Source organism: Lycium ferocissimum, chromosome 5 (genome assembly GCF_029784015.1).
Source record: "Lycium ferocissimum isolate CSIRO_LF1 chromosome 5, AGI_CSIRO_Lferr_CH_V1, whole genome shotgun sequence".
Classification (NCBI taxonomy): domain Eukaryota; kingdom Viridiplantae; phylum Streptophyta; class Magnoliopsida; order Solanales; family Solanaceae; genus Lycium; species Lycium ferocissimum.
The window spans coordinates 32,030,173-32,057,678 of NC_081346.1; the positions used below are offsets into that span (position 1 = coordinate 32,030,173).

The 27,506-nt window shown below is 36.3% G+C and overlaps 1 protein-coding gene across 2 annotated transcripts; it reads left to right on the forward strand.

The window, feature by feature from the left end:
- Window positions 1–2,922: 2,922 nt before the first annotated feature.
- On the forward strand, window positions 2,923–27,506 carry LOC132056719 (ATP-dependent 6-phosphofructokinase 4, chloroplastic-like). Of its 2 annotated transcripts, none has more exons than XR_009414919.1 (14): window positions 2,923–3,311; window positions 3,945–3,991; window positions 4,101–4,140; window positions 4,230–4,292; window positions 4,367–4,504; window positions 16,780–16,938; window positions 17,074–17,127; window positions 17,227–17,295; window positions 18,489–18,618; window positions 18,737–18,777; window positions 21,618–21,842; window positions 23,661–23,709; window positions 24,650–24,714; window positions 25,998–26,125. XR_009414919.1 is itself a non-coding variant. In XM_059449034.1 (14 exons), the coding sequence occupies exons 1-14, from the start codon at window positions 3,039–3,041 to the stop codon at window positions 27,323–27,325; spliced, it is 1,611 nt and encodes a 536-aa protein (XP_059305017.1). In that variant the 5' UTR covers window positions 2,924–3,038; the 3' UTR covers window positions 27,326–27,506. The 2 variants fall into 2 exon arrangements, 1 of the variants encoding a protein (XP_059305017.1); XM_059449034.1 differs by lacking the exon at window positions 24,650–24,714 and adding an exon at window positions 27,158–27,506 and having other exon boundaries at window positions 2,924–3,311; window positions 25,998–26,152.

Genomic DNA, 27,506 nt, shown 5'->3' on the forward strand with positions numbered 1-27,506 from the left:
TAAAATACTTAAAATATGTCGCTGAAAATTTTGCGCATTATGAATAAGTAAAACCTCATAATTGCTTCAATTATGACTTATGTGTATAGTTAAAGGAAATGGCCTATTTTATGCATGTGTACTTAAAATATTACATAGTTTTTAGTTTCCGAGCAATAATAATGTCAAACAAATTGTAACAAAAGGGAGATTTTTTTTGTTTTTTTGAGTATATGTTTTAAGGGGAATGGGACGATTTTTCTTTATTATAGTCCCAACATGATTTGGATGAATCTAAGCATTGAACTACTTTTGTGTTTAAAAAATGATTAGAATTATCCATTTTCTATTTATATAGAAGCACGGGTTTATCAACCCCGTTTTAAAAAAATCAAGATCTAACTATATAGAAGCCTCTTTTAGTAATATACGTCCCCATATTAAACAACAAATAATATTAAAAAAAACACCAACCAATATTTTTAAAAAAAAAGTAAAAAACTTTCAAATCCACCATCTCCAAACTCCTACTTAAAATTGTTATTAACAAAATCAAGCTCAATAAAAAAAAAGTGAATCCCATATTAAAATAAATAAACAATGTCAAAACAAAGTGCATTTTTTTCGTAACAAACACTAATATGAAAAAGTTTTTGATCAAGAAAATTTCAAATCCAATCTCCAAACTCACTGTATTTCAAAAAAAAAAATAACTTATTAAACACCAACCAATATTAAAAAAAAAAGTCCAACTCACTTTTCACTTTTGAAGTTATATTAAAGTGGACATATTAACAAAATCATGAATATAAAAAAAATGAACCCCATATTAAAAACAAACAATGTCAAAATCTTAAGTCATTCGTATTCGTAGCAAACACTAATATAATAACCCCACAAGTTGTGAAAACTATCAAAACATTCCCAACCCACAATCTCCAAACTGACTTGAGAAAAAATATCCATATTAACAAAATTAATACATAGAAGCATGGTTTACACCCATGCTTTTCTAAAAAATACAACATCAATTAAACACCAACCAATATTAAAAAAAAATGAAAAACACCAACCAATATTAAAAAAAAAAGTAAAAAAAAGTGAAACCCACCATCTCCAAACTCTTTAGAAATAATCCCCCATATTAACAAAATCAAGCAATAAAAAAAAATGAACCCCATATTAAAAAACAAATAATGTCAAAAACAACAGTGGGTCTTTTTTTTATAAAATTAATATGGGTCAAGTTTTATATTTAAAAACAAAGTGGAACCCACTATGGTTTGAAAAAAAGTGGACCCCGTATTAACAAATCAAGCAATATAAAAAAAGCGAATTATTAAAAAATAAACAATGTAAAAAAAATAAAAGGCGTACTTTGTATTCGTAGCAAACACTAATATAATAAAATATTTTTTGCAAACTACAAAAAGAAATCAAAAAACTGAATCTTCACACCATCTCCAAACTCCATAAAAAAAGCTTCCCATATTAACAAAATCAAATATAGAAAAAAAAAAAAATATATTAAAAATATAATGTTAAAAAAAAAGCCAAACTTTGTATTTGTACATATGAATATAATAAAGATTTGTTACATTGAGCACAAACTACAATATTATATTAATCGTTTTCAACATTATGTATATATATTTATGCATAAAAATAAATAATAATTCCAAAAATACTTTTTGTGTGTATTCTCATACTAAACAACATTATTAAAAAAAAACCAAAAAACTATATAAAGACGTGCTTAATTTTCACGTCCGTTGTCCCTTAAAAAAAAAAGGGGGGGGGGGGGGGCATACTAAATAACACCGAGCAATTAAAAAAAAAAAAGACTTAAAAATGTGTATCTCCAATTAAAAAAAAAAGCCTATTTTAACAAAATCGAATATCAAAAAAAAAATTGAACCCCATATTAAAAAAAATATAATGTTAAAAAAAAAAAGTTGTAACAAAGCAAACACTAATATAATTTGTTTTCCCACGAGACAAACTACAACGTTATATTAATTGGGGGAGGGGGGGGGGGGATTTAAAAATATATATATATTTCATAAAAATAGTGAAACAAAAAAAAAAAATTATAACCCCATAATCACTATTCAAACACAACTACATACATATAGTGTTTAAAAAAATATGCGCTTGAATATCCATTTTATAAAATAATGTTCCACTTATAAACAAACAAAATGAATAATATCATTTCGTCGTCACATAAATTTTCGGAAAGCAAAAGGAAAATTTAATTATAATAAGAAAAGTCCTTGTCCTTGTGCTAAGGCCACGGAAAACAACCTCTCTACCTCCAAGGTGTGGGTAGATAAATGCAGTACACTCTACCCTTCTCAGACTTCAATTTGTGAAATTTCATTGGGTATGTGTTGTTATTGTTGTATTTCAATGTATTTATAAATTAAATGAAAGTAACATTTACTAACATTTTTGCAAAACAATAAATGTAGCATATATAATTAATGTCTCTTGAACCCAATTCTTTTTCTTCTTTTTGGAAGAAAATATTATCATTCATAACGGATGTTGTTAATCACACTTATGTTACAACTAAGTTTGATTTCAAGAATTATCAAAGTCTAGCTCTAAATAAATCCAATAAATAAATAATAAATAAGAGATTGTATGTCATGTATTTGCTTGAAGGTAAAAAGTAAGTCTAAAGTACAGATAAAAAAAATCTTTGTTCAATTTTTAAATATTTTTGTGCAACTTAATTTCTCGGAGAGCCTATAGTTTTTAGGAACTTGCAGAAGGTCGAACTAATTTTTCAATAAGTTAATGTCACAAGAGTGGGAAATAATGTAATTACATTTACGTTTACTCTTAGTAAGCCCGGGCCAAAGACGCTAGTAGATATAGATATAGATATAGATATAGGGATAGATTATACTTGTTTTGGCGTATTTACTTCTTTCGTATTTTGAACCGGTTAGCGAAATTGTCCGCATCGCTGATCAAGTCAAACCACAACACGCACTTTCCCACATTTCATTTCATTGTTGTGTTGGCTGCTTCAATTCCACAGAGCAGCTATGGAGCTCTCTTTATCCAACGCTTATTCACTACCTTTTCCTCAAAATGATTTCCTTCCACTCCATAAATGTTCAATACCTGCATCTTTTCATACTTTTTCAAACAAAAAATTAGCATCGAAATCCAATTCTCTATTTAGGCCATTGATTTGGCGCCAACCTCATTTAGTTAGACTCAGAGCTCAAAGCGCTAACGAGAGCAATGCTAGTGGCGATGACGATTTTATTATAGAGGATGTTCCTCACTTAACCCATTTTCTTCCCGATTTACCGGTAATTTATAACTTGCACTACTTTAAAATTGCAGCTACTCGAAACCCATGTTTCCCGATTTACAGAGTTGTATTTCGATGGACTGTTTCCCTAATATCCTTCAGTTTGATTTTTTTTCTTTCTAAACATCAAATTTTGAATCTTTAAGTTTAAATCAATTGTTTTTCTGCCCTGGAAGTTTAATTCTAATGGCACTTTTGGCTTAGTGCCAGATGTTAAAAAAGGGTAGTACTTGTGAATTTTTCACTTGACACGGAGTTTAAGAAACAAAAGAGTACTTTCAATCTTATGGTCTTAAACATGCCATCTGGAAAGTTGGAACTAACGAGTTGCCAAAAAAATTGAAAGAGACTATTTTTGAAACGGGGGGAGTATGATTTATCCATGTGCTATCTCAATTATCTAGTAATGTGCATGTCACTATGAAAATTTATCTGTTTTTCTTTTTATGGTTTTAGTTGTTGCCAGCTTTTCTAGTGTCTACCTGCATCTTTGAGAACTATTATGCTTGTAGAGGTTATGCTTAAACAATTGCAAGAGGTGGTAACAAGATGGATGGGTGTTTGGTTGAGTTACCAAACAACTAGGATTAGAATTGTCTTGGTTATTACTAATCCACCATTTTTATTTCAGTCATATCCAAATCCATTGAAAAGGAGCCATGCTTATGCTATTGTCAAGTAAGTATTTTTTTTTTTTTGGTAAACTTAGAAAATCTTCGCTGTTCTGTGTGTACCTTTATTCGAGATTATTGCTGCTTAAAATTACAGATGGTTTATCTTGACACAGGAAAACTTTTGTTAGTCCAGAAGATATGGTGGCAAAGGATGTATGTGGCCCTTTTATCTATTGAGCTGTTTCCTTTATGCCTATTATGCCTTCTTTAGTTTAATCACCAGTACGCATGCTTGGTTTTAGATCATTGTTCAGAAGGACAGCCCCAGGGGAATACATTTTCGGCGTGCAGGACCTCGAGAAAAGGTCTGACTTCGGATGCTAACCTAGAATACTGGTGTTTTCAAATAGTTTCATTCTAAAAACATTTTTGGTTTTAGGTTTTCTTCACACCGGAAGAAGTCCGTGCTTGTATTGTGACATGTGGTGGTTTATGCCCAGGAATCAATACAGTGATTCGTGAAATTGTATGTGGCTTAAAGAATATGTATGGAGTTGATGATGTACTTGGAATTCAGGTTAGTATGACGGGAACACAACTTTCGTGTTTTCATTCAAGGTATAAAATGGTTTCTCTTTTGGTCATTCGTTCCCAAGAAAAAGAAAAAAACAAAGATAAAAAGCATGATATTGATTGTCCTCTTTGAAATGCTTCATTGATTTTTTTTTTTTTTGAAATGGTAAAAGTTAAACTCTTCATTGAAGAAATTGATTCTTCTCTGGTTTCTAGTGGTTAGGGAACCATCAACTGATATTGGCTGCTGGCTGTTAGGTTTCCACAAATAGTACCAAATTTTAGTTAAAGTTTGTGAATCAAGTACCAAATTTTTTTACCAAACATATGCCTATCCAATCACAATTTACCTTGGGCAGTTTATGTGCTAATCAATGGAGGATTTTTGTCTTTGAAATACATCCAAAACGCAAAGGCAAATGCAAAAAATGATCAGGATGTTCAGATATCTCGAAGATATTGAGGCACTTGGAAATGGTCGAAGTAGGGAAGTTAGGCTAAGATGGTTTGGGCATGTGCAGTGGAGGAGCATGGATGCACCAGTGAGGAGGTAATGAGGGGTTGGCCATAGTGGGTGTTAGGAGAGGTATGTAGGTCGAAAAACAACTAGGGGGAGGTGATTTGGTTTGACATGACACACCTTCATCTTATTGAGGACATGACCCTAGATAGGAAGGTTTGAAGGTCGAGGATTAGGTGGAAGGTTAGTAAGTGGCAGAGTGTTGTAGCGCCTTTATGTGGGAGGGACAGGGGGCTAGTCTCCTCTTCTTCTTTTCTCTTTATTAGTAGTGGTAACACTATTTAGTACATGTGTAGTGTCTTTTATTTCGTTTTATTGTTCGCGTCACTTTGCTGTCGTCTTTCTAGCGTGTTTTGGAAATGCGTTGTTGTGCCGAGGGTCTATCGGAAACAACCTCTCTACCCCTCAAAAGGTAGGGGTAGGGTCTGCTTACATCCTACCCACCCCAGACCCCACTTATGGGATTACATTGGGTATGTTGTTGTTGTTGGAAATGGTAGAAGTGTGGAATATGATTGAGCACTATGACTCTAACCTTTGATAAGTATACCAAGGAGCAATGATTAACTCAATGTTACTAGAGTTGCTTTACAAACAATGTATGTCACTAGATAGCCATTATGTTTGGAGGTGGGGGTTGGGGAAATAATAGAGCTTCATGATAGCCATTATGTTTGACGGTGGTGGTTGGGAAATAATAGAGCTTTCTCTTTAAGTCATTCTATGAAAAGCATTTGTGTAGGGAGGAGGTTGCATTTTTGTATAGCTCGATTTAGATTCCAAAGGTGCCGAAGAAGGTGTGTTTTTTCACGTGATTAGCAGCTAGCGGGTGATACTGATATCAGAGGATGTCAGGAAGCGGCATGTCATTTGTGTTGGTTGGTGCTTCATGTGCATGGAGGTGGGTGAAGGTGTTGATCATCTCCTTCTTGTCTTTTTGCCTTGAGGTTATGGTGGGATACACTTAATTGATTTGGTATACCATGTGATGCCAAGCACCATAAAAGAGTTAATGTTCAGTTGGAATTGTGGGAGGAGGACAAGGCTCATGGATGAAATATTGCGCCACTAGCACTCATGTGGGTTATTTGGAGAGAAAGAAATAGGAGACTTTTGAGGGGTGGGGTAGAGATGAATTTTATTAAGTTTGAAGAGTAGTCTTCTATCCCTTGTTTTCTCTTGATGCACCCATGAAGTTCCTTGTTGTATAGAAGACTGGGTGTCTTTTGTAAAAAAGGCCATGTATTTTTGATGCAAGATTGAGTTGAATTGAAGAAGCAAAACAGTTACAGTTCAATTATTTAGCTGATTCCAGAAGTTATTTAAAACTGTCAGAGTTAGTTACAAGCTGTTAAGTCTGTTAATCAACAGCTAGCAGTAGCAGTTAGGATTCAGCCTTATTTTGATTCTGTTTTGATATATACACAATGTGATTGTACATGTAATTCATTCATGATAATAATACAAGTTACTTTCCTCTTCTTTCTATATTCTATTCTCTCTTCTAGCTTAATTCTCGGTTGAATCCTTGAATTAGCAGCCATCTTCTTCGAGCTATAAGCTCCTAGACTAACTAATTTCATTCGAGATCATTCTTGTGCATCAATTGGTATCAGAGCCCTTGATCCTCGGCACATTATGACACTAACTCGGAGGAAAAACCAAGAGTCCGAGACAGACCTGAAGACATGGAAGACCAATTGACCTATATTCAAGAGCAGTTGAAGAAATTAATGGAAGGAATGGTTAGTATGAATGACAGGAACATACAAACTGGTAAAAAAATTAATGGAAATCAAACAAACCCTAGGTGGAATGAACAACAAGGGCAAGGATATGGAACAGTGCAGAAGTGAATCTTCAATTGGAGGAGACTGCTCAAGAGAATCAAGACAAAGGAATCCAACAAAGGAACAAGAAGGAGAAACAAATGGTAACTAATTCACTAGGTATTCTAAATTGGATTTTCCAAGATTTTCTGGGCACGATTTGAGGACATGGTTGTATAAAGTAGATCAGTTTTTTTCTATGGATGAAATTGCTTTTAATCAAAGAGTAAAAGTAGCATCTATTCTACTAGATGGTGAAGCAATTGTTTGGCATAAATCCTACTTAAAATCTTTTTTTTTTTTTTTGAGAATGACGTAGATCCTACATAAAATCTAGAAATGTAGCAAGTGATCCTACTTGGACTGAGTATGTAGTGGCATTGAATGAAAGATTTGGGGATGGGTTTGAGGATGCAATGGAGGCTATTAAAAATTTACAGCAAACTGGTAGTGTGAAGAGTTATCAAGCTGAATTTGATAGATTGTTGACTGGGGTGACTCTATCAAATGAAAATGCCATAAGTTGTTTCTTAGGTGGTTTGAAACCTGAAATAAACAAATCAGTCAGGATTCAAACTTCAAGAACATTAATGCAGGCTTAAAAGATTGCTAGATTACAAGAAGAGGTTTTTGATGCTCAAGCACAATCTTCTGGAATTAGACCTTTTGGTAAAAACTAGAATCCCATACTACCAAATCCCACCATTCCAAAATACCAAACTTTCCAGTAGAAACCAGTAACAAACAACAATTCTTTCAAGAAACCTTTTAAACCTTATAACCAAAGATCCAACAGATTTAACAGTAATAATTCCGGGAGAAAATTGTTAACTGCAGCAGAGATGGATGAGAAAAGAGCAAAAGGGTTATGTTGTGATGAAAAATATGTACATGGTCATGTATGTAAAGCCAAGAAGCAGTTGTTCCTGGTAGAAGTAAATGAAGGAGAAGAATCAGAAAATAGTTAACAGATCAGGGAAATAATTTAACTTCCTGATGAGAGTGGAGGAGTTGATGATCCTGATGAGTGTATAACCATCTCATTACAAGCATTTACTGGTGTCATTGGCTATCAAACTATTAGAGTAATTGGATATCGTGAGAAGCAACCATTACTGGTTCTCATTGGGGGATGGGTGGCTACAGAGGAGGAGACAGAACTCAAGAACCATATGAAATGGGCAAGAATCTTGGTGTCCAATGATGGTAGATTTATTCCAAGGGAGGTGTCGATCAATCGTAATGGAATCACGTATTACTTCCCAATCTGGGTGGAAAGTAAAACAAGATTCGAAATCACACCGGAAAAGGAAGGAAGAACCATCAGAGATGCTGCTGTAGATGCTGCTGTGAAAGATCCAGGTAAAGCTATTGCATGCTGGGTAAAAGGAGATAACCTCTGCAAAGAAGTACAAGAATCCCATCCTCCTAGGGATTCTAGAGATATGCATCACATGGGACTGTCAGATACAGTGGTTGACTTCACATCAGAGGTATCATGTGATGAGCAAGTGAACAATTTAAATGAAATTTCAGGATTGGGCCAGGTATGTGAGCCCACACCTAAGAAACCTCTGAAAGTGATAAATGGGCCTGACTTTGCTGGACAAGTTATCTTTAATGACTTAACTTGTGATTATTACTTGCCCTCAACATCGTACAACAACAATTGGCACTGCATGACCATGGCTGAGCTCTCAAAACAAAAAGAAAAGCATGCATGCACACAAACTGCAAAGGAAGTGAACACTTTTGCAGAAGTGGTGATGAACTTGTCTAGGGAGGTGATTGGGGAAACTTCAAAAGTGGTGGAAAAAGATGATTGGCAGATGGTGGCTGGGGAAGTGGTGGAAAGAGGGTGGCAGAGGACCTATCTGAGATAGCAGATCTGAATCCTTTCAATGCTATTGAAAACTGGGAAGTTGAGGAGGCAGAGCCTATCCAAATTCAGCAACAACAAACAATCATGGATAAAGAGCAAGAAGCTTCGGTATGGGTACAACAAAATATGAGTAAATTCAACAAAATTTTTGGGGTAGATTTCCAGGGGCACGAGGAAGAGGCTATGGAACTATTACTACAAATTGACAGCAGTAGACAAGCAAGAAGAATGGTGCAGGATTCTGAATGCAGAAAAACAAGGTTTAAAGGTGCACAAGAGCTGAAAGGTCTTGTTTCTTTTGATGTTAAATACAAGAGCAATGGGAATAGGTACAAGGGGAGAAGTATCATCCCTGTTTCTTAATGCAGTTCAAACTAGTAACATGGAATGTTAGGGGATTAAACAATAGGGACAAAAGGAGACTGGTGAGCAGTTTAGTTTTTGACTGGAGAGCAGATATCATCTGTTTCCAGGAAACTAAAACTGAGGGTGACATTACAGATCTGGTGAAACAAATATGGGGGGGAAGATGGATTAATTTTGCTTGTTTGGAAGCTAGTGGAACAAGAGGGGGGATTCTGTTGATGTGGGATAAAAGAGTATGGAGGGGGGATATTCTTGAAATAGGTGCTTACACTCTAACCTGCAAGTTTGAAGCACAATTACAAAACTTCTCATGCCATATCACAGGAGTGTATGCTCCAAACTCTTATAAAGAAAGGAGACTGGTATGGGAAGAATTAGGTTCTGTGAGAGGCTTAATGGAAGGGCCATGGGCTGTTTGTGGAGATTATAATGTCACTAGGTTTATCTCAGAGAAGAAAAACTGTACTCAAAGAACCAGGGGGATGAAGGAATTTTCTGATTTCATTGAAGACATGAACCTAATTGACCTACAGCTTGAGGATGCTACTTATACTTGGTTCAAAGGTGACAATCTAGAGATAGCTTCTAGAATTGACAGGATATTAATCTCAAAAGAGTTTGATGATAGTTTCAACAATTTGAAACAGATTCCTCTCCAAAGACTGGTTTCAGACCATATTCCTGTTGCTTTACAAGGTGGTTCATGGAATAGGAGTAAAAGTTATTTTAAATTTGAAAACTGGTGGCTAGGTTCCGAGGGTTTTGTGGATAGAGTTAGGGGTTGGTGGGATTCTTTTAACTTCACAGGCAAACCAGACTACATACTTGCTTGTAAATTAAAAGCTCTAAAGTCTAATCTTAAGACTTGGAGTAGAAGTGAGGATGGAAACTTGGGCTCTAAAAGAAGAAGTTTGCTAGGACAGATGACTGAAATGGATGTAGTGCTGGAAGAAAGAGCCTAACGAAGAGGAATCAATCAAGAAGGCAACTTTGCTTATGGAGTATGAGGAGTTGGTCAAGAATGAAGAAATATCTTGAGGCAAATCAAGATCAATCTGGTTAAAAGAAGGGGGACAAGAACACTAAGTTCTTTCACAAAATGGCAAATGCTCACAGAAGATATAACAATATTGATCAGCTTATGATTCAGGGAGAAACAATTGAGGAGCCAGCTAGAATTGAAGAAGAGATAATTGATTACTATCAAAAGCTGTATTCTGAGACCACACAATGGAGGCCAGCCTGTAACTTTACAAATTGCCCTACTATATCAGAGGAGGAAAAGGAGTCTTTACAAGGCAATTTTGAAGAAAATGAAGTATTGAGATGTCTAAAATTGTGTGCGTTGACAAAGCCCCAGGCCTTGATGGATTCACTATGGTTTCTTCATCAAATGTTGGGAAGTAGTGAAGCATGACATAATGAACACTTTTCACAACTTCCATGAGCAAGGAGTTTTTGAGAAAAGTTTTAATGCAACTTTCATTACTCTCATTCCTAAGAAGAAAGGTGCTAAGGAACTAAGGGACTTCAGCCTATCGCCTTGATAGGTAGTATTTATAAAATCTTTTCCAAAGTGTTGACTGAAAGAATGAAAGGGGTCATTGCAAAACTAGTGGACTCCCAGCAGATGGCCTTCATTAAGGGCAGACAGATTATGGATGCTGTGCTAATAGCTAATGAAGCAGTAGATTCAGGTTTAAACAGAAGAAACCTGAATCCTTTGCAAGTTAGATATTGAAAAAGCATATGATCATGTAAACTGGAGGTACTTACTCCAGGTTTTGGAGATTATGGGTTTTGGACAGAAATGGATCCAATGGATCAAATTCTGCATATCAACTGCTAGTTTCTCAGTTCTGATTAATGGTTCCCCAGCAGGTTTTTTTTTTTTTTAAAGCACAAAGAGGTCTCAGGCAAGGTGACCCCTTGTCACCTTTCCTATTTTTGATTGCAATGGAAGGTCTAAACAATATGATCAAGACAGCAAAGGTGAATGGATGGATAAATGGTTTGAGGTGGCTAGAGCTGGTAATGAAAGTCTGGAGGTGACACACCTCCAATATGCAGATGACACACTGATCTTTTGTGATGTCAAGAGGAGCAACTAAGGTTTTTAAGGATGATACTAGTCCTATTTGAAGGAATCTCTGGGCTGCACATTAATTGGAGGAAGAGTTTTTTGTATCCTATCAATGAAGTCCCAAACATGAACTTGTTGGCTGCAAATCTAGGTGGTGAAGTTGGTACTCTGCCAACTATCTATATGGGAATGCCTCTGGGAGCCAAATCTAATTCAACAGAGATTTGGAACAATATGATTGAAAAATGTGAGAGGAAACTAGCCAGATGGAAGAGCCAATATTTGTCCTTGGGGGGTAGAGTGACACTCATCAACTCAGTCCTTGATGCCCTACCAACATATATGATGTCTCTGTTCTCAATTCCAGCAGCGATTATCAAGAGGTTGGATAGCATCAGAGGAAATTCCTGTGGCAAGGAAATAAAGAAAAAAAAGGATTTCACTTGGTGAAGTGGAAAGTAGTGATCACTGGCAAGAAGAGTGGGGGATTGGGAATAAAAGATATGAAAATGCAGAGCAAAGCACTCAGAATGAAATGGCTATGGAAGTATGCCAATGAAAATCAACTTTTATGGAGGAAAGTTATCAATGCAAAATATGAAGAGGAAGATAGCTGGATGACAAAGGAGGTTACCACACCATATGGGGTTAGTCTGTGGAGATCCATAAGAGCCTTATGGAATGAAGTTAAGTGCAACTCCAAGATCAAAGTAGTGAATGGGGTCAAAACCAGATTCTGGAAGGATAATTGGCTTGAGGCTGGTCATCTGGAAACACTATTTCCAGATATATACAACATTGTCTTAGATCATCAAAGGACTGTGGCTGATTTGTGGACACCTCAAGGATGGAATTTCACTTTCAGAAGGCAAATCAATGATTGGGAGATACAAAGAGTGGCTGATTTTCTTAACATATTGCAACAATTTAAGGGACTTCAGGTAGGAGAGGATGTTTTTTGGTGGCTGGGGAATAAAAAGGAGTGTTCAAAGTTAGTTCAGCCTACAGGATGATGAATCAATCAATTCAACAGATTACCAACTGGCCCTGGAAACACATTTGGAGATCCAAAGTCCCACATAAAGTTAGTTGCTTTGTGTGGCTTTTAGCTAAAGAAGCAGTTCTTACACAGGATAATTTGATGAAAAGGGGGATAATTTTATGCTCTAGATGTTTCCTGTGTGGAGAAACAGCAGAGACAGTTAACCATCTGTTTCTACACTGTAAGTTTACACAACAGCTTTGGAGAATATTTTTAAATCTCAAAGGTATAGCCTGGACCATGCCTAGCAAGGTTTCAGAGGCTCTAAAGAGTTGGGAAGAGGCAGGATTGCAGGCAAAGAACAGAAATAGATGGAGAATTGTCCCTGCCAGCATATGGTGGGCAATATGGAAGGAGAGAAACTCCAGATGTTTTGAGAGTATAGAGAATGGAGTGCAGAAGGTCAAGTTGAATTGTATTTTATTGCTTTGTTTTTGGTGTAATCAAAGCTTACTCAGATGATACTATTTCCATTATTGATGTATTAGATTCAATATAGGATTAGAATAGTAGAGTATTGGAGTACTTTTGTAGATATGGTTTCAGTACAACCTATGTACTGTTTTGTTCATGTGGAATACAATATAGTTACCAGTTTCAAAAAAAAATAATTTCATTGATGAGGGAGTGACAAGAAAGTTATGTTGTAAAGCTAAACCTATTGTAGAGCAGTCTGTGAGTGTAGCAGATGGGAGAAAAGTACAAAACTGCTTCAGTTTGTAAAGGTCTTCAATGGTTGTTGCAGGGAACTACATTCACTTCTGATTTCCTACTTCTACCATTAGAAAATGTGGATATAGTTTTGGGTGTGCAGTGGTTAAGTACATTGGGAAGATACTATTTGATTTCAGTAACAGGACCATTGAATTTGTTCACCAGGGCAAGAAACATGTTCTCAGAGAAGCCAGTTGACAACTTAAATCTGCTAAAGCTAAGGCGTTGAACAAGAAACCTGAAGATCAAGTTCAGTTCTTCATGTTATCCCTCATCACATTTGTGGAGGCTGAATGCAACAATATTCATGCTGCTCAAGGTCCTAATATTCCATCTGCATTATCTTCATTGATGGATCAGTATAAATGCATTTTTGATATCCCAACTACACTACCACCCCACGGAGGTCCTTTTGACCATAGAATCCCACTCAGAGCTTCTGTAACACCTGTTAGCAAGAGCTCTTATAGATATCCAGGAGTGAAGAAGGATATAATTGAGAAACTTGTCCAAGAAATGTTGGACCAAGGAGTAATCCAACATAGTACCAGTCCATATGCTTCACCAGTTGTTTTGGTTGGAAAAAAAGATGGTAGTTGGAGATTATGTGTAGATTATAGGGATTGAACCATTTGGTTGTAAAAGACAAGTTTCCTATTCTTATTATTGAAGATTTGCTAGATGAATTGGGAGGATCTGTGGTGTTTTCTAAGATTGACCTTAGAACTGAATATCACCAATAGAATGGATGAAGCTGATACTCATAAAATAGCTTCTAAAACTCATGAAGGCCACTATGAGTTTCTTGTTATGCCATTTGGTTTGACTACTGAACCATCCTCATTTCAAAGCCTTATGAACTCAGTTTTCAAGCCTTTACTTAGGAAATCAGTGTTGGTTTTCTTTGATGATATACTGGTTTACAGTAAGGATTTATCTGCACATATGAATCATTTGAGGGCTGTGTTTGAATTGATGAAGCAACATCAACTGTATGCAAAAGCTTCTAAATGTGCATTTGGTGTTCCGAAGGTAGAGTATTTAGGCCATTATATTAGTGCAAAAGGAGTTGCTACTGATCCCAAGAAGATTTCAGCAGTTGAAGCTTGGGAAATGCCTAAGACTATCAAATGGTTGAGGGGTTTTATTGGATTAGCAGGCTATTATAGAAGGTTCATCAAAGGTTTTGTAGCTATATGCAAACCATTAAATGAGTTACTTAAGAAGGATAATTTTGTATGGAATGATGCTGCTACTACAGCTTTTCTTAGACTTAAAGAGGCTTTAGTCACTGCACCTGTACTTGCAATGCTAGATTATGATAAGCCTTTCATAATTGAGACTGATGTAAGTGGATTGGGTATTGGTGCTGTGTTGATGCAACAGGGTCATCCAATTGCATATATTAGTAAATCATTAGTACCAAGGCACCAGTTGGCCTTAATCTTTGCTGTCACTAAATAGTCTCGTTACTTGTTGGGAAGGCATTTTATGGTGAGGACTGATCAAAAAGCCTTAAAACATTTTCTTGAACAGAATATACACATTGAATTCCAAGTTGCTGGAATCTCAAAGCTTATGGCTTTTAATTTCTCTATTGAGTATAAGCAAGGTCTTGACAACAAGGATGCTGATGCATTGTCAAAGTCTTTACTTACTCCTCATGTTCCCCTACTCAGTCAAATTCAACAATCTTTGGTTAATGATACTGGTTTACAAGCTATAATTACCAAGCTGCAAGTACAACCTTACAAATCCTTCACTTGGATTCATTCTCAACTCAGATGGAAGGGCAGATTGGTGTAGGGTCTGATTCTCAGTTAAGGACTCATATCATTCAATTGTGGCATGCTACACCTCAAGGTGGGCATTCTGGCATGGATGCTACATTTAAGAGGTTACAATCTCTTTTTTTTTCTTTCTGGAATTCTATGGTTCAGGATATTAGGGATTATATTCACAAATGTGATATTTGTCAGAGGCACAAGTATGATGCTGTAGCTTATCCTGGATTGATACAACCTCTTCCTATTCCTGAGGGAGTATGGACCATGGACTGATATCAGCTTGGATTTTATAGAAGGCTTGCCTAAATCAAAGGGAAAGGATGTTATTTTGGTAGTAGTTCACAGGTGTAGCAAGTATGGTCACTTCATGTGTTTACAACACCCTTATACTGCTCAGTCTGTAGCACAATGTTTCTTGGATAATGTGTTTAAACTACATGGAATGCCTTCTACAATGGTCAGTGATAGGGATCCCATCTTCTTAAGTTTTTTTTTTTTTTTTTTGTTGTTCACATTACAAGGTGTTCAATTGCATAAGTCCACTGCATATCACCCTCACGACAGATGGTCGTCAAACTGAGGTGCTGAACAGGACTTTAGAGACTTATCTTAGGTGCTTTTGTTCTGACAATCCACTAGAATGGGTTACTTACCTACCCCTTGCTGAGTGGTGGTACAATACCATTCATCATTCAGCAATCAAGTGTTCACCTTATGAGGTTTTGTATGGTCAAAAGCCTCCTATTCATCTACCTTACTTGGCTGGTGAAGCAAGTTCTGATATGGTGGACAGATCTTTGGATGCAAGGGAAGCTGTATTGAACTCCTGAAATTTCATTTAGCTAGAGCTCAGCAAAGAATGTAGGACATGGCCAATAAACACAGGTCTGATGACATTGGTGATTGGGTGTATTTGAAGTTGCAGCCTTATAGACAAATATCTGTTGCTGTTAGGCCTTTTAACAAGCTATCAGCAAAATACTTTGGTCCTTATATGGTGCTTAGCAGGATTGGTGCTGTTGCTTACAAGTTATTACTGCCATCTGATGTTCTTACTCGTCACACATTTCATGTTTCACAACTTAAGAGATGTTATGAAGTTCCAGCTGTAAACATTTCTAGTCCATATTGTCCCCTACCTGAGTCCATTTTAGATAGGAGGATGGTCAAGAAGGGTAATAAGGCTGTTTGTCAAGTGTTAGTTCAATGGACAGGAATTGACACTAGCCAAGCTACTTGGGATTTGGGAATATCTTACTGAGTTGCAGTATAGGTTTCCTTCATTTCACCCTTGAGGACAAGGGTGTTCTTCAAATAGGGGGTATTGATGCAAGATTGAGTTGAATTGAAGAAGCAAAACAGTTGCAGTTCAAATTAGTTCACTTCACAAAGTTAGTTAGCTGATTCCAGAAGTTAGTTACAACTGTCAGAGTTAGGTACAAGCTGTTAAGTCTGTTAATTGACAGCTAGCAGTAGCAGTTAGGATTCAGCCTTATTTTGATTCTGTGTTGATATATACACAATGTGATTTTACATGTAATTCATTCATGATAATTATACAAGTTACTTTCTTCTTCTCTCTATATTCTATTCTCTCTTCTAGCTTAATTCTCGGTTGAATCCCTGAACTAGCAGCCATCTTCTTCGAGCTATAACCTCCTAGACTAACTAATTCCATTCGAGATCACTCTTGTGCATCAATTTTAGTAGGTTCTCTACTTTTTTGGTATGGGTGCATTTTGGCTTAAACATTAGTGAAATTTATTTACTTTATTAAAAGAAGAAGTCTGTTTGGTTTTCATGTGCTTGTCCAATTTATTGCTCTTTTCTTGTGCCTCTTTCGCCTTTGGTGATGGTGAACGAAATACGAAATCTTTATTTGGTAATCTGAAATTTTAGAAAAATTAGGTTTTGATGTAAGCTTTGTTAATCTTATCAAATTGTCTGTTTCTGCTGCAGCAGACTATCAGTGATCCTACCGTCAATATCTTGTATTTCTACATGTATGTCGTAGTTTCTGCGCCTAGAGGCTGTAATCCTGTTTCAATATTTCCAGGGAGGTTACAGTGGCTTTTACTCAAAAAATACCCTGAACTTGACCACAAAAGTCGTCAATGATATTCATAAACGTGGTGGAACTTTTCTTCAAACATCTAGAGGAGGTCATGATACTAAAAAGATTGTTGACAACATTCAAGACCGTGGAATAAATCAGGTATTTTGTTACTTATCCTCCCAAAAAAAAAAAAAGAAAAAAAAGATCAGGTCTATTGTACCATCTGTAACGTCTAACCTAGAAGTTAGTACAATCTGACAGTGTTTAGTTGCTTTCTTCATTTTTGAGTTCTAGGTATACATAATTGGAGGGGATGGAACTCAAAAAGGGGCTGCTGCAATCTACAAGGTGTTTGTACTATGATATTTTCTCTTTCTCAATTAATTCCTAACTGTTGAAACTGTTATTCTTAAAAAGCTCTATGATTGCATCTATATGTTTGTCAAGGAAGTTGAAAAACGTGGTATTAAAGTAGCTGTTGCTGGGATTCCCAAGACAATTGATAATGATATCGCGGTAAGTAATGCCAACAAAAGCGTGACGTTTATCTTGTATAATTTCTGTTTGCTAAAATGATAGTAGTATTTAAGTTGTGCTGCTTGTTGCCTGGGTGATCTGTTTTGTCTTATAATTTTAAGTCATTATGATTTATGCCATACACTGAGGAAACAAGGGAAAAACTTAAAGAAACAAAAGTTCTGCTCAACTACTTGTACCATATGTGAACTGGAGCTTAGTTTCTGTTCGACACGGAATGACTTCATTCAGATTGATGCATCTACAATTCTTTTGTATTTCCCTCTTTGTTTACCTCTTTGTTTGTCCAAGAGCCAATCAAATCAAAGGAAGACTTGCTGAGTAATAAATAGTAGAATCGAGTTGATATATCTCAAGAGAATTTCCAGTAAAATTTGTTGACATGCTTCTAAAATATCCTTTTTAATGAGTGCAAGTTCCTAAAATTCTCTTACATGGAAGTTCATATATTTAACCTCGAAGCATAAATGGAACACAACTGACAACATTGATACGCATGTTTTAAATGATTTCTTGATACATGTTTGGAAACATAAAAAGGGCATGAAAACAGATGTAGACATGATTTTTGTCAGCTGCCTGTGCTAGATATCTCCTTTGTTTAATATGATGATAAGAAAACCTACAAATTATTCTATGTTGTTCATTGCTAAATGTTTTCGCTGTGTCTTTTCCTGATGTGGATGATTTGGTGAATTAACAGATGTGCTTTCCGTGAATAAAAATTCAAAGAAAAATGTAACTGTTTAAGAGATTGTGTGAATACGAAAGTTTGACAATAAGAATTTACTACGCACGGCTAATTGACATTTTCTCTTATCCCACTTTACAAGCAGACTTCAGACTTTACGTGGAGTGTTATTTTTATGTTGCCCAGATTATGTTTGGGGGATCTATCTCAAAGCTTCCTGAAGCAGCTTCCTACTAATTTTCCCCTTCAAGTAGATGGTAGTCTCATGGTCTGCATGAAAAGATAGTTACTTTATGTGCATTTAAAAATAATCTATCGTAGCTGGGGATTTTTAAAACGCTTCAACACATGAAAGAACCTAAAGGACACTCTTAAAAATATCAAATCACTGTGACTTTCCACATTGACCTCTCATATTAAACTTCTCTTATGCATTTTAGCACGATTTTGTCCAATTTGCTGTTCTTACAATGTCGTGTAGGTCATAGACAAATCTTTTGGCTTTGATACTGCTGTGGAGGAAGCTCAGAGGGCCATTAATGCTGCCCATGTAGAGGCAGAAAGCATGGAGAATGGAGTTGGTATAGTAAAGCTTATGGGAAGATACAGCGGTAAGTAGCTTGATTGATGTATTAGGCGATGTTCCTTGCACCCACATTTCTTTCCATCTTGAACTCTTATGTATCTCTGTAACATCTCTGTTTTACATCTGCTCTTTGGGTTCTTCAGGTTTTATTGCAATGCTTGCAACTTTGGGTAATCGTGATGTGGTAAGTCCTTGGCAATGGAGGCTTAGTGTTTTTATTTTTCAAATTCGATAGGCATATGCTAGCTGATATCGCGTGTCGTCAAAAGGCTAAGTGGACATGGGAAAACGCCAGAACGACTGTCGGCATAAGTTATGAATTGGGGTATTGTGGATTAGATAATGTAGATGGAGTTGACATCATTGCACAACCAAGACTTAAAGAATAAAGTTGTAGAAGTAAAGAGAAATTGGTGATAGGATTATCTAATTAAGACTAGGGTGAGGAAATGAGACAATCAACATCATTAGTGTCTCTTGAGAGGGATTCTCTTTCTCAAGCTTTTGTGGTTTAGAAGATCGAATTAGCACATCCAACTTACTCTAACAACAGTCCAGCCAGGCGAACGACAAAAAATTGGGATCAACTGCCTTTATTTTACTATCAAGAGTAAAGGGGTCTTGAATCTCACAACTTGTTACACAAAACCTACTTTTCTCATGCCAGAGCGATCAATTGCTGCTTGAGAGTGAGTAGCAGATATCAAATGAATCACAACATGCAACTGTGAGATGTAAAGACACAGGAAAGATATTATTGAGATTCATCCTCTACTGTATTAGACTGAGCGACCTCACTACCTAGAAAATACTTCAGTTTGTTGAGATCTTTAGTCTTGAAGTGTTGAAAGTTATGTTCCTTCAAATTAGTAATACCATCCTGACATTTTCGGTAGTAACAATATTGTCAAAATAAATCAACAAATAAATACACAATTTGGAGCAGAATGCTGAGTGATCAGCTTCACTACTAGTCATGACAAACTCTCGAATAACTATGCTGAACTTAGCAAATCAGGCTTAAGTAGACTGTTTCAAGCAGATCATAGAGCGACTGACGCAATCGACATACAAGGCCACTAGACTCCACGTGAGCAACAAAATCAGGTGGTTGCTTCATAGAAACTTCATCCTCAAGGTCACCATGGAGAAAAACATTCTTAAAGTCCAACTGATAAAGAGGCCAATGACGAACAACCACCGTGACAGAAAGAGACCGACATTTGCTATTTTAGCTACGGGAGAGAAACTATTATTGTCAGCAAGCCCAAGTATCTGAGAATATCCTTTGGCAAGAAGGAGGGCCTTAAGCCGATCAATATGACCGTCCGGGCCAACTTTGACTGCATAACCCTATGACAACCAACAGAAGGAAGAGTATTTCGGAAATTACAAAAAATATTAGGGATCAAAATCGTGAAAGGCTTGGTCAAAGTAAAAGTACTTATAAGCTGCAAAATCATAAGTTGGGGGTGATCAACTATGGCTTTTGGCTTATAAACATTTAGCTTATAGCACTTTGGTGTTTATAGCACTTTTGGTGTTTACCAAATGCTAGATAAGCCAAAAAGTGCTTATAAGCTAGTGTGACCAGCTTAAAAACTTTAAAGCTAAAAATTTAGAGAATATGGATACCTTGGTCTGGAAAATCCCAATTAAAACACTCTATAAGTTGGAACTTACATATTGTATGCTCCTATCTTGCCACAAATAACATCAATTCTAGAGTCAAGTATGATTTCAAGTTGACAAAAGCTATTGCAATCCACCCAACTCATTCTTTCTTCGAATGCAATGACAATACTCCAATAAGAAAATGACTATATACTCCTATATCGTTCATTCTTTCATAAATTATTGGGTTTTGAAGCGATTTGCATTGCAACTTGGTTGTCACAGATCAATTGCATTAATGCATCTCCTAAATAACTCTTTGAGAACCTACTTTAGCCATATATGCACACATGTAACCACCTTTACCTTATAAAAAAAAAATATACATGTAACCAAAACCATTGCTCGGTATTCAATCTCTGCATAATCGGAGCAAAGTTGTCGACTTAGGGTTGCATTCCCTAAATTTTCTATTTCTTAAGAAAAACGAAGAACTAGAATCATCCTGAATGAAGTGGATTGAGATCCATGATGTCTCAAGTTCAAATTTCAGCGGAGGCAAAATACTAGGTAATTTCTTCCCATCTGTCCAAGGCTCCAAGCCTTGGTGGACAGAGTTACCCGGTACTTGTGCTGGTGGGAGATAACAGGTATCTCGTAGAATTAGTCGAAGTGTGCACAAGTTGGCGCGGGAAACACGGTTATAAAAGAATTAAATAATGCGGAACTAAAAAAAATGTTTAAGAGAAGGACTTGATACCCTGGCTCTGATACTATGTAAAGAAAAGAGGAAAAAAGAGATTTGGGAATTAATTGTTTGGTTATTTCCAAAAGCATGTTGGGATCTAAATAGCGTTTAGAAGTAATCCAAGAAAAAGGAAAAGATAGTAATTCCTATGCCTAATTACACAATTGCAGGGACTCTAAACCTTGGCTACATTCACAAGGTACGAATTCTTGCCATAGTTACTATTTCCTAATATTTGACATTCTTAACAGTATGGTAATCAACACAGAATAGAGAAGTCTTTCCTGCGACTTTACTGGAAAACCGACTTGTCTATTTCTATTGGAGGAGGAGGGGAGCTTGTTCAAATGTTACTGCAACGCAAGGGCATAGATAGAATGTGCTTCGGCTGAATAAGAAATTAGATAATATATGTAGAGACTTGAACCAGCAGCGACATTGTGGATCACATAATAAACATCATGTTCAATTATGTCCATCTTTTATCAGTTTGTACATGTTCGTAGCATATGCTATGCAGTTCACAGTTATCTTTGTTAAATTGAAATCTAAGGGTAGCGTACTTATTTTAAAAAGTGGAATCTAAGGGGAAATTTCTTATGTGATTCTCACTTTACGTAGCACTTGATTGTATCCATTTAATAATGCCTTTATTATGTCAGGACTGTTGCTTGATCCCAGAGTCCCCATTTTACTTAGAAGGTCCAGGCGGGGTCTATGAATATGTGGAAGAGAAGCTCAAAGAAAATAGGCATGTGCTAATTGTATTAGCAGAAGGTGCTGGGCAGGAATATGTTGCTCAACGTATGCAAGCATTTCAAGAGAAAGATGCATCAGGAAACAGGCTACTCTCAGATGTCGGTCTTTGGTTAACACAACATATTAAGGTATAGTCCAAGTCTCTTCCTCCATAGATCCATCTGAGAATTCTGCTAATACCTTGAATCTTGGTGTTTGTCTTCATATTATTTTTCTTGGTTTTATTCTTTCTGGTCGTGGATTTGTAAGATGGTTCAAGTATTTCATACCACTTGGTTTTTAAGATTACCAGCCCAATTGCATGTGCATACGTCACATCCAGCTTAATGTTGAACTACTTATGCCTTATAAACACCATGAACAGACTCCCATTTATATAGATCGTTTTATCAGGATGTACACTTTAAGACCCGAAACAAATTTTGGTAGTGAATCTTCTTCCTCGTTCCCCACTCTTGCAGTAGAGCCGTTACTCTGATTGTATGTCTTGTGCAGTTTGTTACTCTACTTGGATTAAATCACTTTGAATTTATGAGATCAGTTAAGCTCAAAGGAAATATGTAGATTGCTAGATGAGTGACCCAATTGATTGTTTACAACAATACAGTTGAATATTGAACTGTCCATGACGAGGACACTTTTTCTTTGGTGAATTGTCGCTTCATCTAATGTTACCTTATGTACGAGCTAAGTTACACGGACTCGGGTGCGGGTATCCGATACGGGTACGGATTCGGCAAAATCTAAATTTTAGGATTCCGGGGTGTGTATCCAGTTATGGATACAGGTGCGGGGATTCGGCTGTAAATATGAAAAAATATAAGAGGCATATGAAAAAATACATTCCAAGAATAATCCGTCGTACAAAGGGGTCAATTTTATTATGTTCAACCAGTAAATATGTTCGTGCTTTTGTGCGATTAAAAATATAAATTAATTATCAAAAAATTGACATGCTAATAATTAATTTTAAAATGATCCCTATATTGTATAAGAGAGAAACATTTATAAATAGCATAATTAGGTGCCTTTCAATTTTGTGTCACAAGTAGCATATAATGGAAAATAAAGGGGATAAAAATAGCACATATGAAGAATAAAGGGGTCATTTTTGTACGTTAATACAATTAAGACTTTTAAGAGTCCTAATTCAGCTTGTACACGACTACATGTCTCCTCCAGCTGTAAGCAGTCGTCTTCTTCATATTCTCCAAATTTCCTTTTCAAGCTTTTACAGAGCAAAGTTTTCAAGCCTCTAGGTCGTCTCTTTCACAGTCTTTCATTCTTTCCTAAAGATAGAAAGAGAAAGCCATTCAAGGCCGAAAACAAACCCTCCATCTATATCACTGCTTCTCTCTGCCATCCGAAGTCAACACAACCTTGTATTTTTGGTTTATCTAAACCATGAAGCAGCAAACATGAGATAAAAGTACTATAATATTGAAGGTATGTCATTTTCCTTATCTTAAATCTATTTTATTTTTAATTTTGAGAAATCAAAATCTCAAAATTTTCCCCCAAATTTGTTGACGGACTCGGGTCAAAGTATCCGTATGTGATTGACCGTATCCGGAACGTTTGCCATTCCCGCACCCGCACCCGTCCGTATCCGGGACGGGGACAGCACCCAAAATGGCGAGTCCGTGTAACTTAGCTTAAATCTGTTTTATTTTTAATTTTGAGAAATCAAAATCTCAAATTTTTCCCCCAAATTTGTCGATGGACTCCGGTCAAAGTATCCGTATGTAATTGACCGTATCCCCGACGTTTGCCGTCCCCACACCCGCACCCGACTGTATCCCGGACGGGGACGACACCCTAAATGGCGAGTCCGTGTAACTTAGTGTACGAGACCTGTGATTAGAGACACGAAACACTTTATCTAGTTTCGTTTCCTTTTCTTGATTACTTACTCTTCAAACACCATTTTTTTTTTGATGTTACAGGATCATTTCACGGATGTCCGGAAGTTGACAGTAAATATGAAATACATAGGTACTCAACCTGCTTCTTTGGATGTTGTCTCGTGGGGCATATGATGTATGCTGGTTAAGTATTTTATTGTTATGCATCCCCTATTTGCTTATTGTCGAAATGTTAGTTCCTCCAATATCCCAAATTTATTACTTTAAATTGATTTGGGATGGATTTCAGAATAGGCAGAAACTGTGAGCAAGGTGAAAACTAGAATTCAAGGAACTCTTTGATGACTTTGAGAAGTTGAGGAATAGCAGTAGGTAGGACAGATCCATGTAGTGATGTAGAAGGGTGGGGGTGCACTAGCACCCCGACACTTGGCTAAAATTTCTTGAATATTTTCCTAAAAATTCAGATGTAAAGAATGGATGTGGATATTGTAGCTGCGATGGTTAAGCATGCGGGTTCCACCCGATTGACCAGTGTTTGAATCTCCCCAAATAACCATGGGACTAATTTGCATTTAGTTTTTCTTCATATCCCAGCTACATATTGGTTGTCCTTTTTCCTTTTCTGTTTTTCTTCTATCTTAATTTTTTTTTATATTCTCTATCTTCATATCCATCTTTCTCTGCTCATTCAGCCTCAGTTTTCTTTTCATTTATTTAAATTGGATGAAAATCATTTTCACCCCTCCTACCTACTTTGCTTCAAAAATCAAACTATTCCTCCAACTTTAATCAGTTCACATATTCTCCACACACACACACACACACGCACGCACAACCCTAAACATATCATATGGAATATCTAGCTTGCATTGACATTTGCAATCCCTCCTCTATGTAATGCATTGTTTATAAATCATATGGAATGTCTGTTGAATCTAATTATTTTTCGCAATAATTGAAAATCGGTCAGCAACATGGCACAGCCTTATTCATGCTAGTTCATTTTCTTTTGAGAAGGAATACGTGTAATTTGTATAACTTCATGCTAGTTCTTTTTCTATTTTCAGTATGATTACTGTTCCTCTTATAGTTCGAAAACTCTATATGTTATGATTAAAATTTGTTCATTGAGGTATGAATCCTAGTAATCGATGTATTACTCTTTGCTTGTGTTGATAAAAAGGGTGTATTCCTTACTGAAGTTGCTTCACCCTATGTTTCTTAAAGAATTATCTATAGGTCGCAATTTGCTTGTGACTATGTATTGAGTACATTATGTCTGATTGAAGTGGTGTAATTGCCTATTTCGAAATGTTATTTTCCCTTTTTATGTTTCTTTTCATTTTATTCAATCGAATTTGAATCAAGAGAGCTAGCTCGAGTTGGATCAAACTTATTTTTATTTGGTGATCACGTGGCTTATTTGTGAACCAAAAATTGTGTAAACTGAACCGGATTAACCCAAAACGGATTGAACTGACCGAATGTACTCCACTCCCTAAATTCTACCTCAGTCACTAGTGGTGGGTTTGTGTCAATTATAGTGGCACCCGTAACCTTCAAATGCTGGATTCGCCTCTGGTAGTATAATATTAATAAATTGAGGAAAATATTTTCATTTGACGAAAGTGATTATCATTTTGGAACAGACAGAAAAGCGAGTGTGACAGTCTGTTTGACACAGGAAGTTTTCCCTAGGGACGTGTATTACTCTGCTTGTTAAGTAGTTCGGAGAATTGAAAAAAACAGGGAGAGAAAAAAGAAGGAAAAATGAGAGACCAAAATATTGCGCTAGTTGTTAACTCATAACCTTTTTGGGTTCTTCCCCTTGAGACGGTTCCTCTGTCAGTTTGGGAACAAAAAATGAGAGCATAGAGGGAAATACGATTGTTTGAAAATTTTCAAAAGAAGTTATTTGGTAAAACAGCAATATGAACATTGAAGAGGAATTGTGTCTGACAAATTCATTGCTAAACCTTCTGTGGTTGATACACAGAATTTCCGTCTTCAGCTTGATGATCAAACAATTACATAATAAGCAGAAGATGAGTCTTAATAATGTTGCCTGTATGTTCAACCTTTGTTAAATTTATTAGTTGTGCTACAGTTTTAAGATACTTTTGTTGATTGATACTTTTACTAGGTGTTTGGTTATTTTCTGTGGAAGTGTTAGAAAATTGAAGCATGAAAGTGTTTTATTTTCAGGCTTTTCTTTCGCGGTAGTATTCTGAGGTTGAAATATCAAAACTAGTAATGAGAGTATTAGAGGTTTCATTAATTTGTTTGTGCGCACAATTTGTTGTTATTGCATTATATCTTTGAAAGTCTAAAAGCTATATGATTCCTTAACGCCAATCAATTTTTATGTGACTTGTTTAAATTCATATTATGTTCTGCACTCATTTGTTATCGCAGACCCTACTTACATGATTCGAGCAATTCCAAGCAATGCATCAGATAACATCTACTGCACACTTCTTGCACAAAGTGCTGTCCATGGAGCGATGGCTGGATTCACAGGCTTCACGGTTGGACCTGTAAACAGCAGACAAGCTTATATTCCAATTAATGTAAGCCTATTTGTGCATGATTTTCTGAATTGAAGTCAGTGTTGTCAAAGGCGCGCTTAAAGCGCACTTAAGCCCTGAAGCGAGGCTCAAAACACGTTGAGCGCTTCGCCTCGCTTTATGTGCGCTTCAGTGTCATCATCAAGGCTCTAAGACATACTTTTCCTTGCCAATGAGCCTCTCTTGAAGAGATGACCCTAGATAATCGTTATTTCACTTTATCGATATGTTTTTACAATTTGTTTGTCCATATATTTGTTATTCACGCTTATTATAATTAGTCTTGGGCTAAACATGTATATATTTTTATTTTTGCACCATTGCGCCTTTTTTCATTAAAGCCCACGCTTTATTTGCACTTTGCGCTTAAAGCCCTAGCTGACCTTAGAGCTTTTTTGCGCTTTTTGCTTTTGATAACACTGATTGAAGTTAATTGATCGGAATTGAATGGATAAAGAGGATTCATTTATTGACAGACACCAACTAATTTATGACTCAGACATATTTGATTGGTACAAGTTAATTGATGTACATTGTCCTACTGAAAAACTATGCTGTTAGGCAACATATATCATAAGTATTCTGCTTCAGCTGGTCGAGGAAATTTGTTATCCTAGTTGTTTTCCTTTCACGGATTCTTCTCATTGAATAATCTATACTTCTAAAATGGATCATATTACTTGTCAATCAAAACCAGTGAAGCTTTTTCACCAACTTAATGAGATGTACAGTATATAACCCCCTTTATGGTAGGCGGATAATTATCATCCTTTGTAAAGGAGTTAGATATTTAGCTGTAGTTGCATGTGGAATTAATGAGGCATTCTGAAGGTTGTGTGCAGATCATTTGCAGTTGAGTTTGCTTGTGGACATTTAAGAGTTGTTATTCCCATATAAATATTTTGACTAAATTTCATGCTTTTGAGAGGTTTGCCAGTGTAATGTTTTATTCTGGTGAACTGTGTCTCCATGAAGATCTAATGTCAATGCCCTGATGTTTGATTGCAGCGTGTCACTGAGACTACAAACACCGTGAACATAGCTGGCAGGATGTGGGCACGACTTCTTGCCTCTACTAATCAACCAAGTTTCATTCATCATTGTCAGACTGTGAGAGAAAGAGTTGATAAAAAGACTATTGATGCAATTAACAATATGCAGATTAATTCTATATAGATTTTATCATCCTGTAAAATCTCTCCGTAAACATTTTTATCAACTAGATATTGATTTCGAGCCTAATTTGTTGGGAACTGTAGTTGCCCAGTTCTGAAGAGGAAAGTGATTGAATATTAAAGTGACTGAATATTTTTATACATATCAAAATATCTAGTGGACAGATGTCTCCACACATCCT

What these genes read in the sequence shown, in the direction of transcription:
- LOC132056719 (XM_059449034.1), top strand. Translation starts at nt 3,039, where the DNA reads ATGGAGCTCTCTTTATCCAACGCTTATTCACTACCTTTTCCTCAAAAT. An exon ending in GCTTATGGGAAGATACAGCG is followed by an intron (nt 18,619 to 18,736) that starts GTAAGTAGCTTG and finishes TGGGTTCTTCAG; the next exon opens with GTTTTATTGCAATGCTTGCA. An exon ending in AAGCTTATATTCCAATTAAT is followed by an intron (nt 26,153 to 27,157) that starts GTAAGCCTATTT and finishes GTTTGATTGCAG; the next exon opens with CGTGTCACTGAGACTACAAA.